Here is a 14,721-nt window from a genome sequence, read left to right as displayed (position 1 = left end):
ACCACAGACAGAACTTGCATATCACTTCATACATGATACTTCTGAATGATACAAATGTGATCAAGTAATACATGTACATGTGTCTTGCATGTACATTATGGTCTGCCTCGTCTTCTGCTAGCAACAATAGATCAACATCTTCCTAGTTTTGTAAAAAAGAAAAAAAAGTTAGGAAGCAGTAGATCAACTCCAATGCAAGCTAAAGGCTAAATACTGCTGCCACCTAGCAGCTGAACTTAGCCACTGTCCTAAAGGACAACACAAGCAGAGTGTCATATCCAGGTTATTTCGTTGGAGGCACAATTAAGTGCTTCTAATTACCTTTAAAGCCCTAAAGGGTTTGGATCCAGAATCAGCTACATCCTTCGCCACTACTCTGCTTTGCTGCCCAAGATGTGGAGAGGCTCATCTCTATGTCTCACCTATGAAGGAAGATATGCGTCTGTGATAACAATGTCTATGCAGCTCCTCTTCTGCTCAATAGTTCAATATTTATTCCAGCAGGTTTCTGCCTGGCCCGGATGTTTTTATCTGTTTTTATTCTGCCTACCTCTGTTGTGTAATATTGTTTGATATTGTTTCATGACACTGTGAATTTAATTGTTGACAGCTGCCCTGAGTAATAGATACGCACAAGGGCAGGCTAGAAATTCTGTTAATTTTTTTTTAAAATAACTTTTGTTCTGTCCCTGCATCAACAGTTCATATCGTACAAAATGTTATAGATTCCCATCATAAAATGTATTGTGGGGTATGGAAAAGATTATTAGACATTATTAGCAAAGCGCCAGTCCAGTTAATGAAAAGGAAATACTAATAAATAAATTAACATATCATGTTTTCACCTAGCAGTGGTTAGTTAGGTCATGGAATACCCAAATTCAATCCACTGAGCTCCCTGAAAGATAGAGCTGTAACCACAAAGTGTCAAAATGTAATCCGATCCATGCACACAGCCTCCAAGTTTTGCTAATAAGTTACATTTTATGAAGTGATGCTCTTCTTTTTGTTTTGTAAGCAGCTGTGTGTGTGTTTAGGAAAAAAAACAATTATAGCAGGGCATAAATGCCAAAATAATAAATATTTATCTGTACACATTTTCCTGCCATGGAACATCCAACTTCTACATACCATTAATACAATATAATTCACTTACATCTGTTCAAATCATAGTAATGGAAAAATCCAGACCTGAATGTTTTTACTTTTCCCAAGGGCACATGCCCTTACATACTTCAGAAAAACTAATCTATGATGAAAACAAAATGCAGATTAGGTGCTATTCTTATATAAAGGATCACATTGACCTTTTGGGGAATTCAAGCTGTGTAAATATGTTGGTACACAGACAATGTTTTCATTTCTCACTTAGCTAAATTACTTTCAGATTCAATTTAATTCTTCTGCATCTTGACTAGAGTATGCTTGGCATGGGCACCTCCAATTATTTTTATAGTTCTACATGCAAGTTTTATGGCAGGAGACAGCCGCAATTTTTTAAGCAAAGCTTCAGATGAAACAACTTATTTTCAAATACAGGTAAACGTTTCACCTACAGCTGCTTCTACTGCACCTCTGAAAACTCAGGTTGCAATTTAAGCAACCAGCTTGTCTCTTCCGCAGAGCAAAAAGCTGTAATGAGAGCTTCAAAGAAATCTCTGGCTGTCCAAATTCTCCTACTATGTACATACAAATCATGGGATCGTGTCCATGCACTGTAAAGATAATCCCCACTTCATGTTGGCACACTTAAAAAAAAATATTATACCAGTAATATTTAACAATGCTTACATTGGGCTGAATTATATTAATGCCTTTGGAACTTTTCTATTTTATTACACCTTGCATGATAAAGCAAGGAGTGTCAACCAGAAGTTACATCATCAACAACAAAAGTTTTAATAAAAATGTAAAAATCTATTCAGTGCCATAATACATAGGTTCTTTAAGAGTTACTATGCTCTGCTTATCCAGGAGGCTGAATCAGCAGAACAGTATCTTTGGACTTCATTTCACTTCTGGTAAAATAAAAGGGTGCACACCATGAAGGATGAGATATGACACCTTCACATCCCAAACGACAAAAGGATAGAGCCTCCAAATTTCAATTGCTATGGGTCATGAACATAAGTAGTACTGTGGACTGGGAAAGACTAAACCAATTTATCTACCAACTGAATGGCACGGCTGCCACTTCCTACACAATTTTGTTGACATCTAAATCCATTTCTCATGTGGAACAAGCAGATCATGTATGATATAACCACATGTGGTGTTGAATTTGAAACACAAGAGATTTGTATAGATTACCATTTAATTTTCTTTTTTAAAAAATATTATTTACATTGTAAATGCTATCACTTACCTGCATTAGAGAATGCACAGAAATCTGTACTAATTCCAGTAATAAATATCTGAAGTAATAAAAGCTGATGAAACATACCTAATACATACAATTTAACAATTTCAATGCAGAGATTATTTTTATTGTTAGAATAGAAAACAATGCTTAAAACACATTCCCCAAATTATAAAGAATAATAATACAAGACAGCATATATATGTCCAATACATCTGACATTACTCCAGCTATTTCACACACATTAATCTGCACTTCAAATAGAGTGAGAGCAGAAGCACAACTACTTAAAAAATCTAAACAAGCAAATTTATTGAGGTGCAAACACTGATTTTTCCTTGCAATACTTATAAAAATGATCACTACTTATGATTCAAGACAAACTACTATACTATTCCATGCACAATTTAAAACAATTTCAGTTTTGTGATGTTTACACTAAATATTGAGCTATTCAATATATTTCAAATAAAAAAACTGGATTTGGAGAGTTAACTGAGTGGGCGAATTGCCGCATTTCTGCTATTCCAGCTCCTTATTTTAGTAATTTAGTAAATCATAGTGAAAACCTATGATGTTGGGAGGGTTAGGAAAGTGCAAGCAAGGTATAGCTAGCAGAATCTGGACAATTTAAGAACAGAACAAAACATATTAAAATTAAATTTCAAAGTGTTTGTGATCATGTCTCACAAGGTCTAGTGAAACTAAAATATTGCCCCAGTGAGAATATTGCTGATGGCATGACCAAGGCTTTCAAGTTTCAGAAAAACGAGAAATGTGTTTGCAATTGAGACTGAATAAGCATACAGTGGTACCTCGGGTTAAGTACCTAATTCATTCCGGAGGTCCGTTCTTAACCTGAAACTGTTCTTAACCTGAAGCACCACTTTAGCTAATGGGGCCTCCTGCTGCACTGCACCGCCGGAGCACGATTTCTGTTCTTATTCTGAAGCAAAGTTCTTAACCCGAGGTACTATTTCTGGGCTAACGGAGTCTGTAACCTGAAGCCTCTGTAACCTGAAGTGTATGTAACCCCAGGTACCACTGTACTGTATAAGTTTTTTGTGTATGCTCTAGTTCCGATAAGGACTGAGGGGGTTGTTGGTATATGTGAAACTAAAACTAGTATTCATTCCGTATCTACACAGTATAATGTAAACAATATTGAAGCAGAAGGTCAGAAGCACGAGGTAATGTTAATGTGCAGTGTGTCTCTGGACCTAGATAAGACTGAAAGAGTTGAGTTTGTTCATTTTTTCTCACTGCTCTTTGTCCTGCTGCGAGGGGGAGAACCATCTCCAGATGAAGCATGCTAGCGACTGATGTATGGGTTAATGATGTACAAAACCGGAAATAAACCTTACTGCCTGTACCGTGGGTGTGAAGTGAGTTTATTGCATTGGTGATTGTCTCCACAAAAGGCTTGACAAGGCTGCGCAAAGCGGAGCATGCAGAGGAGCATGCTGGACACCTTGTGAGTTGGAAAAGATGCTCACAAATATTCAACAATCACAGGAGTCATAGGATTCTGCAGCTGTCTCCCTCTTGCAGGCAAAGTCGTCTGTCCTTAGGAGCGCCCTTCCAGCTACCATTGAAAGGACTGCTACTGTTGCAGTGGAGAGGGCAAAAAGGAGCCATTTGTGGGGGCATGTGGATCAGGAAATCAAAAGCCCACATTCCCTGGACACAAACCCAGGATGTAGGGTGGAGGGATATGTACACCACCTCTGGGCTCTGCTTCTGTCTCTCACCACCTCCAACCTTCTGCTCTGGGTAGTGAAGTACTGTCAGGGCTCAGAATCTGATAATTCTGTTGCCAGAGAATTTGTAATAACCCTTTGACTGCTCTGTCCATGACTTAATCTCCATTTTTGTTTTGTTTTAAAAACAGCACTCCATATAATCCAGCACAGGCCTATTACTTTGGTAGTTCGATATTTCTGCAAACTAATGGCTACAATATAGCACAGTTAAGCAAACTAGGGCCCATTCAAATAAATGAGTTAAGTGCACTTAATTTTGCATTTAATTGTGGCCATCATGTTTATTGTGACATGCTGATATAGTTGCATAAAACAGTTCAACCGCATTACTGACCACAAGCTAACATTTCTGGAGATTCTTCAACTTCCAAAATAAATACGATTAAGTCTGTGGTTCAGTAAGTGATTCGATAAGTGATTCGTTCAATGGTTCGGTGCCATCAACTGGCACCTTATTGGCCTCTTCACTCTGAGTAGGTGGCTCAGTTATGGTATCCATCTGTTTTTTATTGGCCTCTTCATTATGACGACTTTGGCAATGGGTTAGATGCTTCTTAAAGCCTCTAGGAAAGTTTGATTCAAAACTGCAACGTGGACATTTAAGCAAACTCTGACCATGAGCAGCAACATGGTTTTTAAGGTGAGATTCCAAGAGAAATGCCTTTCCACATATGTCACACTTGTACGGACTATGAACATTATGCTTGTTAACCAAATGATGCAAAACAGCACCTTTTTTCATAGCCCGGCAGCAACAAATTTTGCAATAATATTTGCCTTTGCCACGCTTCATATATTTTGCTATTTCTTCTTCCGAGATAAAAGCTTCCTTTTCTTCAGTAAACTGCAGCACACACTGAGGCTGAGTGGGACTAGCTAAATCAATTTTAGTGTCTTTATTGAGTTCAGAAGTTTCTGGATCAAACTGTTCTTGATCACTGTTTGATTCCTGCTCCATTTCATTATTTCCACTCCCACTGTTATTTAGGTCTATATTTGCAGTTTCCTGATTTTCCTTCTTCGGTTTCTTCTTTGGACAAGAAAATAATACTTCTTTTGTAGCTTCCTTGGCTTGTATAAGCTGCTCCTTTGGAGCTAACAGACTACTGAATGGATTCTCACCTTCTGGCTGCTCAGTGAAGAAATCTTTACCAGATTCGGAATGTACCTGCAAGTCTGAAAAAATGGGTGCAGCAGACTGACCGAAGTCAGAGACAGCAGTTTTGTGAACTTCTCTGCCTGCTGTTTCCAGTGGTCTGTGGACATCAGAACCAAAGTTCTGCTTTGGATCAGAAGACATAGGAGTAGGTTTTTGGAGCTCAAGTGAAAGAGAACCTTTTGAAGGCTCAGCAAAGAAACCTTGCCGTTGTTTCTCAGGGGAACCAGGAAGTGCCTTCTGTGGGTCAGTGAAGCTTGCGTGTTTCTGAATTTCAGGAGAAACCGAAGAAGCCTTCAGCACTTCATGAGTAAGAACAGGTGGTTTCTGAGGTTCTCCAAAGAGAACATGCTCTGCAACTTCAGGAGAAACTGCAACATGTTTCTGGGGCTCTGGGAAGAAGGCATGCTTTTGGGCCTCAGGTGAAACAGGAGGTGGTCTGTGAGGTTCAGAAAACAGGGCATGTTTTTGGACTTCAGGAAAAGACATGTGAGTTTCATGGAAGAATGGACGTTTTTGTACATCAGCAGAAGTAGGAGGAGGAACAGATTTCTTAGACTCTGGAAAAAGTGCCCGTTTTCGGGGTTCGGAAAACAAAGCACGTTTTTGGAACTCAGAAGAAACAAAAGGAGCAGGCTTCTGAGTCTCTGAAAAGAAAGGAGACTTCCGAGAGTCAGAAGGGAATTTCCAAGGGTCAGGAGACACAGGAGCTGGCTTACGTTGCTCAGGAAAGAATGAAGGTTTCCAAAGATCAGGTGACATTGGGGGACCAGACTTTCTAAGCTCTGTTGGCATGGGATGTGCAGAGGGTGGTACTGCTGGTGATGATCTCCATGTGTCAGGAGACAAGACAGGTTTCCAGCCTTCAGGATAAACAGAAGAAATGGGTTTCCAGGGCTCTGAGGAAACAAGACTAGATTTCTGAGACTCAGGCAAGGAGGTAGATTTCCAAGGCTCTGGCACAAACTTCTGAGGCTCTGGGGACATCATAGAACCTGGTCTTCGAGGTTCTGAGGCAGGCCTCCTAGACTCCATTGACATAGGTGTGGGAGGTTTGGGGGACCAAGGTGACACAGTAATAGAAGACTTCTGTTGTTCATGGGAAATATTAGGAGCAGGCCTCCAGGGTTCTGGAGCAATACTAGGAGCAGACCTCCAGTGATCTGGTATTGGTGGTTCAGGTTTTCTTAGTTCAGGGGAAAGTGCTGAAGCAGGCCTCCGCATCGGAGGAATATGCCTGCGAGTTTCTGAGGATATAGCCGATGTAGATTTCTTTAGCTCAGGAGACACAGCTGGAGAGTGCCTGCGGGGCTCAGGAGACACTGCTGGAGAGTGCCTGCGAGGTTCAGGAGACACAGCCGGAGAGTGCTTGCGAGGCTCAGGAGACACAGCTGGAGAGTGCCTGCGAGGTTCAGGAGACACAGCTGGAGAATGCTTGCGAGGCTCGGGAGACACAGCCGGAGCAAATTTCTGTGGTTCAGATGCAGCCACAGGTGGAGATGCAGGCACAGCAGACTTCTGAGGTTCTGGGGATACAGGTTGTAGCGGTTTTTGTGGTTCTAGAGAAACAAGTGGTGCAGGCTTCTCTGACTCTGAGATAGATACATGCAGTTCTGGATGTACATTAGAGAAGGGTTTTTGTGGCTCAACATATGTGACTGTGCCAGGTTTCTGTGGCTCAGGGGAGATAGCAGATACAGGTTTTGATACATCTGAGGACTCCACTGGAGTGGGTTTCAGGGGCTCTGGAGCCACAAAAGGGACTGCTTTCGATGGCTCTGATGACACCACTGGAATAGGTTTTGGAAGCTCTGATGATGCAACAGAGATGAGTTTCTGTGGCTCTGCACATGCAACTGGAGCAACCTTTGGTTGCTCCATGGATACAACTGAGATGGACTTTGGTATCTTGGTAGGTAACCCAACGTCAGGCTTGAGGGCTTCAGAGGGAGCCAGCTTCTGAGATTCGGGAGAAACAGTGGGTTTCAGTGACTCAGGAGGCGGAGAAGACTTCTGAGGTTCCACAAACAGAGGTTTCTTTACAGTTTCTGCGCCTGTTGCTAACAAATCTTTTTGCTCTTCTTTCCATTTGTCAGGCATTGCATGATGTGCTGTTATGTGATAATAAACATTGCAATACATTTTGCTGGTAAAAAAACATTTGTGGCAGTGGAACAACTTCGCACTTTTCTGGTAAAAAATAAGTTTCCCCAGTCCTGCAGTATCCATTTCATCACAAAACTCGGGATGGATAGTACCCATATGAATCTGTATGTTTTCATAGTCAGACCCTCTGAAACTGCAGTGATCACATTCCAAGCGCTCTGTTGTTTTACGCAGGATCTTCAACATGTCCATTTTTCTATTGTCAACTTGCATAACACTACACATGTTTCAGACTGTAAGCTCCAGTATTCCTGAAATAAAAGTTAAAAAGTTAACACATAACATACAGAAAAGTTTGTTCTTATTAAAGTAAAATTAACTAAACGAACACTCAGCTGAATAATTATATCTCCTAAGAAAAATCAAATCATCTAATCTTGTTAAGCTGTATATCACAATCTTCCACTTCGGAGGGAAATCACCCTATGTACAAATACTTCTGAATATAAATCTCTTCATTGTTTACAAAACCATCAGCAGTTGCTGAGGGCAATTTAATCTGTTTACCAATTCCAGATGGTTCTTTCTGTTGCAGAAAGCCTAACAAAACACACAATCTGCAGAGAATATCCTGCTAGTTCCAGACCCTTTTATTTAAATCCTACAGGCAAATTCCAATCGAATGGAGCTAGCAAATATATAGGTTGTGAATCTGGCTTGAAGTGAGCTGATCTTCCTGATTTCACTATTAAATTATGCTGTATTCTTCCTCATTCTGTATACCAACTAAACCAGTCAAAACCCAGAAGGGTCATTACATAGTAATGTAGACAACAGTTGTAAGGTACGGAAAAATAATTTTTATTATGAATATTTTGCTATGTGCCAGTAACATTCACTCTTAAAAGGGTTAAACTTATAACTCTTTGCAGGTGTTACTATCTCCCGTGTACAGAAACATGGAAGCAAGGAAATGAGCCATGTAGATAAGTCCCACTCCCAATGCCACATACTCCATCCAGTGCTTCCCCCAAAACATATGCATATAGCATAGACAGCTGGAGTGGAGGGGTCTTAGTCACAGCTAGAGCAAGTCAAACCATAAGCCCAGGTTCAGATGCAATGCTATGTCAAAGAATGACTTTGTTCCGGAGGTAGTATGGAAGCAGGAGGCCTGGAAAGGAGCACAGTGACTACAATCTTCCCCCTAAGGTAAAGGTAAAGGTACCCCTGCCCGAACGGGCCAGTCTTGACAGACTCTGGGGTTTGTGCGCCCATCTCACTCTATAGGCCGTGGGCCAGCGCTGTCCGGAGACACTTCCGGGTCACGTGGCCAGCGTGACAAAGCTGCATCTGGCAAGCCAGCGCAGCACACGGAACGCCGTTTACCTTCCCGCTGGTAAGCGGTCCCTATTTATCTACTTGCACCCGGGGGTGCTTTCGAACTGCTAGGTTGGCAGGCGCTGGGACCGAGCAGCGGGAGCGCACCCCGCCGCGGGGATTCGAACCGCCGACCTTTCGATCGGCAAGCCCTAGGCGCTGAGGCTTTTACCCACAGCGCCACCCGCGTCCCTTTTTTGACCATAGGAACGCATTAATTGATTTTCAATGCATTCCTATGGGATTTCGTGATTCGCAAGATGAAAAATTCGCTAGACGACAAAAATTGCGGAACGAATTAATTTCGTATTGCGGGGCACCACTGTACTGTTTTCTTGATGACAGATAGGTGTGAAGCCATGATTGAGTTATCTTAAGACTGGCAGGTGCATACACTGCAAACATATTTATTAGTGAGGACCACAGTTCACAATATATCTCTTCTCCTGCAGATATTGTACACATCACTCCTCACCTACAGATATGACCCTTAAGAAATTGAGACTTGCTTTAGAAAGAAGTGCAAAGTATATCACGCTTGGGTGACCTCTGGAAGTTATTCTACTGGTAGTTATTTTTACCAGTGCCTTGGTTTATTTTTAATTACAGAATTTTATTTCGATTGTTTTTATGACTGTTACTAGCCACTTCAAACATCTGGAGAGGCAGCATGTAAAATGTTAAACAAGTCAAATACAACAAGGTGCTAGACTGCATTTTCTATCCCACGAGCTTTATTATTACATTATTGAAGTTAATAATAATGTTTTGATGTTGGGCTTTAAAGTATCTTTATGTCTCAGCACATGTTGGTCTCTTGAAATGAGCTTCCACAGCTGAGAATAGAACATCCAAATAAAAAGACACCATACTGAAAGATCTAATTTCACAGAGTTGGGTTCTAATAAACATAATGTCACTCAAAACCAAGAATCTTTATAAAATGCATATTAGGGATTCTGACCCTATAATTTTATATTAGAAACATGTCTTAGGAAAAATTAAAGGTTAAGTCTCAGAATCAGTGAAAGTCTCAGAATCATAAAGTGAAATGATTGTACTATTTGCTTTTAATAAACAATAGTATTTAAATGTTTTTAAATATTTATTTTTATTATGTATTTTGGGGTTTTATATTGTGATTTTATGTTGTAGCTGCCCTGAGACCTGTGGGTATAGGGTGGTATACAAATTTAATTAATAATAATAATAATAATAATAATAATAATAATATGAAATACTAACATTAATATAATGTTCCTCCTGTGGCACGAGTCAGTGCATTTGGGTGTTAACCAGAAGGTTGGTGGTTCGTGCCCACCCAGGGACAGCTGTGGGCAGGATTGATGCAGGGGGCTGGACTAGATGACTCTTGGGGTACCTCCCAACTCTACAATTCCATGATCTGTGTCTGTTTGCCCATAGCAGTACTAGTACTTCAAGATACATCAGGAAAGTAAAAATGGTTTGGGAAGTTACGGTTAAAAACAAAGCACATGTAACAACTAAACATAAGATTTTGTACTAACCGACTGGGATGAAATCTTCCCTCATCTAAGAACACCACATATTTACTATAAGAATCAGGGCACCACACTAGGAATATTTAATAGGATTAGATGAATGGTATGCCAAATGGTAGCCTAGTACATGCTGTCGTTACTGAATGCACCAAAGCCAACCCCTTTCAAGAGTCACCTCATGCTGAAAAATGAATTCTACTCTTCCTACCCTACCCTCTATTCCACCATTCTCTCCGCCTCGTTTCCAGCGTTCCTGGTCCTGGTTTCAGAACATCACATCTCCACAGGCAAGCATGTCACATCAGAAATCACAATGCAACTTATGAACTTTCTTTTTAAAGTTTTGATGGGGCTACTTGTATCTGTCCTCAACAGATGAACAAGCATCAGCCAAACCTTTCAGTGTATACAAACTATATGTTTGGTTATTTGTTGAATTAACTGATTCCAGCCTCTGGAAACAGCAAACAGAACTACCTTAATAAAATGGCAGTACAGTTGTACTTACTTTGTTCCGGAGGTCCGTTCTTAACCTGAAACTGTTCCTAACCTGAAGCACCACTTTAGCTAATGGGGCCTCCTGCTGCTGCCGCGACGCCAGAGCACGATTTCTGTTCTCATCCTGAAGCAAAGTTCTTAACCTAAAGCACTATTTCTGGGTTAGCGGAGTCTGTAACCTGAAGCGTCTGTAACCCGAGGTACCACTGTATAATATGCTTTCCATGAGACTATTTAAGCAATGGTATTTCCACCAACATTATAAAACATGTCTTGAAATGTGCATCCCACTGCTGCAGTTAGGCGGGAAAAAATCCAAGTCAATGTTGACCTTACACCAAGGATGGGGTGGGTACCTGTGGCTTTCCTGATGCAGGTGGTCCCCAACACTCAATGGGGCCCGATAACCCCCAGGCAGCAATTACAGTGGTACCTTGGGTTACAGATGCTTCAGGTTACATACGCTTCAGGTTACAGTCTCCGCTAACCCAGAAATAGTACCTCGGGTTAAGAACTTTGCTTCAGGATGAGAACTGGAATCGTGCTCCGGCGGCGCGGTGGCAGCAGGAGGCCCCATTAGCTAAAGTGGTGCTTCAGGTTAAGAACAGTTTCAGGTTAAGAACGTACCTCCGGAACGAATTAAGTACTTAACCCGAGGTACCACTGTACTCCTAATCCTAAATAACTGAGCCTCGTAGTCCAGCCTTCTGGAAACAGCAACGACCTGCTATTGTGCATAAACCTTGAGAGCTTAGGGCCGACGGCAAGCACAGTTGAACACGGGGGGAAAACAGAAACGGTTTGATCGTGTGCACGCACAAGTCTGCCAGCAACAAGCGGTTTGCAGTGAGGGGGAGGTATCAGTGCGCGAGGAGACATACAAGAGGAGCTGTGCGCGCGCAGAGAACGGGGGGGGGGGAAGCGAACCGAGCGCGCGCAAAACGCTATGCGAACGGAAAGGGGGAGGGGACAAAAGGCTACTGTGGTGCGTTTAAAAAATAAAAAGGGCGGGGAGGCGAGCCGAGCTTTTCACACATGAGGTGGAAAAGACGTCCCTGTCCGTTACTCTATTAAACTGGGCGGTAGAGGTGAAGGAGAAGGAGAAGGAGAAGGAGGGGGGGGCTGAAGAAACGGCGAAGTACCTACCCAGGAGAAAACAACGGCGACGGAGAGAGAGGCGCTACAATGGCGGCTGCTCTCACAAGCCAGAGAGATGCCGGAGACTGTGGCGCTCACGGGGGCGGGGGGAGGCGGCGGCTGAAGGCGCCAGGCGACTGTACTGAGGCGGAGCGGTGGGTAGGCCGCGCGGCCACACAGGCGCCCTCTCATTGGCTCGCGCCGTCCAGCGGCTGCCCAACTGCTGCTTGAGTTCGCCCCGCCCCGCCGCTGTAGAATTCGGCGCAGGCGCGTGGCGGCGAGTAACGTAGTTGGAATGACGCTGTCGGGGAGGGAAGAGGCTGCCGGAGGCGCCATGATGCCTCCATCTTCCCGCGCTTCCCGTGAGGAGGAGATGGGAGTTGGGACTCCTCCGTCGTGGTGTTTACCTGACAGAGATTGTATGCTGCTTAGTTCTCGTGACTTGTAGTCATCCTACAAGTTGGGGGCTCACGTGATTGGAATTAATTTATATTATAATATAATTGTAATCTTAATTAATAATTATATTAATTAATTATATTATAATATAATATTTTTTCCTGGCATTTGTGTGTTGGTTTGTATGAATAATGATAGAAAAGCAGAAGTTTGGCTCCTGGTTCTCTGATGTGCTATTTTTCAGTTTCCGACCGAATGCAGGCGAGAATTAGACATAAATTGTATGGCAGCCTCTCAGTATGTCACAACCGAAGGGAAGGTTACCTGCATTCACCAGCCTGGATTGCGAAAGCATTTGTTGCATTTTGCAGAGGATTCTGAGGGAATGGGCATACCTTTACATCCTTTCATTTGTATGCCGCCTTAAAACCATGCTCAAGGCTGCTTACAACATTTTTTTAAAATTACTTGATTGATTGAATCTTTATACAGCCCTATACCCGGGGGTCTCAGAGCAGTTCACAGAATAAAATCAAGGTATAAAACCACAAATTACATAATAAAAATAAAAACAACAACCCAATAGCCCCCCCCCTAAAAAACACATTTTAAAGGTAACCAAGGTTGTAATAAACACTAAATAAAACACCAAAAAGTACACAATCAAATTGAATGATTTCCACGTAAGTCATAAACAGATCTAAAACAAAGATACAAAAAATAACGGGAACAAACTTCGCCCCAACAAAATCCCCTAAACTATACCTCAGCCCAAGAGTGTTCAGCAGCCTCAGCTTTTGTAGCTGAAGTCAGTCTGGGCCCTGGCATTTGAACTTCGTATATAAATAGCACATACATGTGTGTTACATTTCATTTGTTGCGGGAGGGAAGGCTCCACAGCTTTTCTCCATAATGAATACGGTATAATATAAAAATATATATACACACTAGCAGGCTTGTACCCAGCATTGCTTTGGAACTCTAAGAAACCGAAAAAACTGTGAAGTTTTGAAAGGTTCAGTCTTGATTCAAAATGGTGCCCAATTGTATCCAAACATAACACAGATGAAAACCTTGATCTCAGGAGCCACCACACTAAATTTGGTTAAAATTAGTGCGATTTTGAAAGGCTCAGTCTGCCATCTTGATTCAAAGTAGCATGCAATAGTATCTAAATGAATTTTAAAAACCTGCTCCGTATCTCAGAAACTATGCAAAATTTGGTTATAATTCCTTAACAACCATCCAAATGCATAAGACAAACAACTTTTCAATATATATTCAATAATTGGCAACTGATAATATTACCTGAAAATAATCATGCATCTGATGAATTAGAGTCTAATTCCTAAATGCTTATACCTTAAGTTCTGAAGGTGCCACAATATTATTTGTGTATTCATTACACACGCACACACACGTTGATTCCTCAAAGTGCAGTGTTTGCTGACCTCTACCGGCTGATAACCTAAAAACAACTATAACAAATCAGAGCTGAAAATTTGAAACATCCTTATTTGTATGGGGGAGAAATCATATATTTCTGCAACTAAAAGTGTATAATCTGGTGTTCTTATGTTACAAGAAAGGAAACTATTTTTGTTACTTTGTTGTGTTGCTGTTGCTTTTTTTTTTTTTAAACCATGCTGTGATTTATTATTTCTGCTACTTTGAGTGATCTACACATAAAGGAGCATCTTTCCCATTATCAACAGGCAGGTAAGGCCTTGCTTGTAGTGCTATTGACAGATGTGATCTGTGCAGTGCTGCAGTGCTGCAGTGCAGAGCCTCCTCTGTCATGGTGCCTTGGTTGTGGAATTCGCTTCCATTGGAGACACATATGTCCCCCCACCCCATTGGTTGCTTTCAGACTTCAGATGAAGATGTATCTGTTCCTTTGAGTGTGGATGAGTTCAATACCTAGGTTATCTGCTTTAGGAGTATCTGTTATATTGAAATGTTCTTGTCAATGGGTATTGGTTTTGTGGTTTTAACATACCTATTTTGCAAAGCTTTCGGTACTTAGCTCTGAAGGATATTAGTAAGAGGATATATTAACCATATTGAATCCTCCACAAATCCATGTGTGTAGGTTAACACAAAGAAAAATGGTGTGTACCTGATTTTAATATGTGGGGCTTGCGCATAAAGTAGCAGAATTTACATTCCATCATTAGGCAGACTTTGTGAAGTATAGGAATAGGTTTTTAAACTTTTTTAAAAAACAAACAAAAAATATTTATTATATTCCAGTGCCTTAGGGCAGCTGGCTCCCTTTCCCCCTTTTTCAATGAAACAGACCACAGACTTCAAAATAAGTTTTAACATTTTTACTTACAGAGACTTGCATATTCCTTAGTAACAACAATAAAATGCAGGAATTTTTTCTTAAAGGTTGTG

The 14,721-nt window shown here is 41.4% G+C and overlaps 1 protein-coding gene across 1 annotated transcript; it reads right to left on the bottom strand.

Annotated features, from left to right (window-relative positions):
- Window positions 1-2,456: 2,456 nt before the first annotated feature.
- Window positions 2,457-12,116, bottom strand: CHAMP1 (chromosome alignment maintaining phosphoprotein 1). Its single transcript, XM_081198304.1, has 2 exons — window positions 11,932-12,116; window positions 2,457-7,695 (listed from the first exon to the last, which is right to left on the bottom strand). Exon 2 carries the CDS (start codon window positions 7,667-7,669, stop codon window positions 4,505-4,507), a length of 3,165 nt encoding a protein of 1,054 aa, XP_081054430.1. The 5' UTR covers window positions 7,670-7,695; window positions 11,932-12,116; the 3' UTR covers window positions 2,457-4,504.
- Window positions 12,117-14,721: the final 2,605 nt, after the last annotated feature.

This window comes from Podarcis bocagei (genome assembly GCF_964188305.1).
Source record: "Podarcis bocagei genome assembly, chromosome: 6".
Lineage (NCBI taxonomy): Eukaryota > Metazoa > Chordata > Lepidosauria > Squamata > Lacertidae > Podarcis > Podarcis bocagei.
This window is presented reverse-complemented; position numbering and strand designations above follow the sequence as displayed.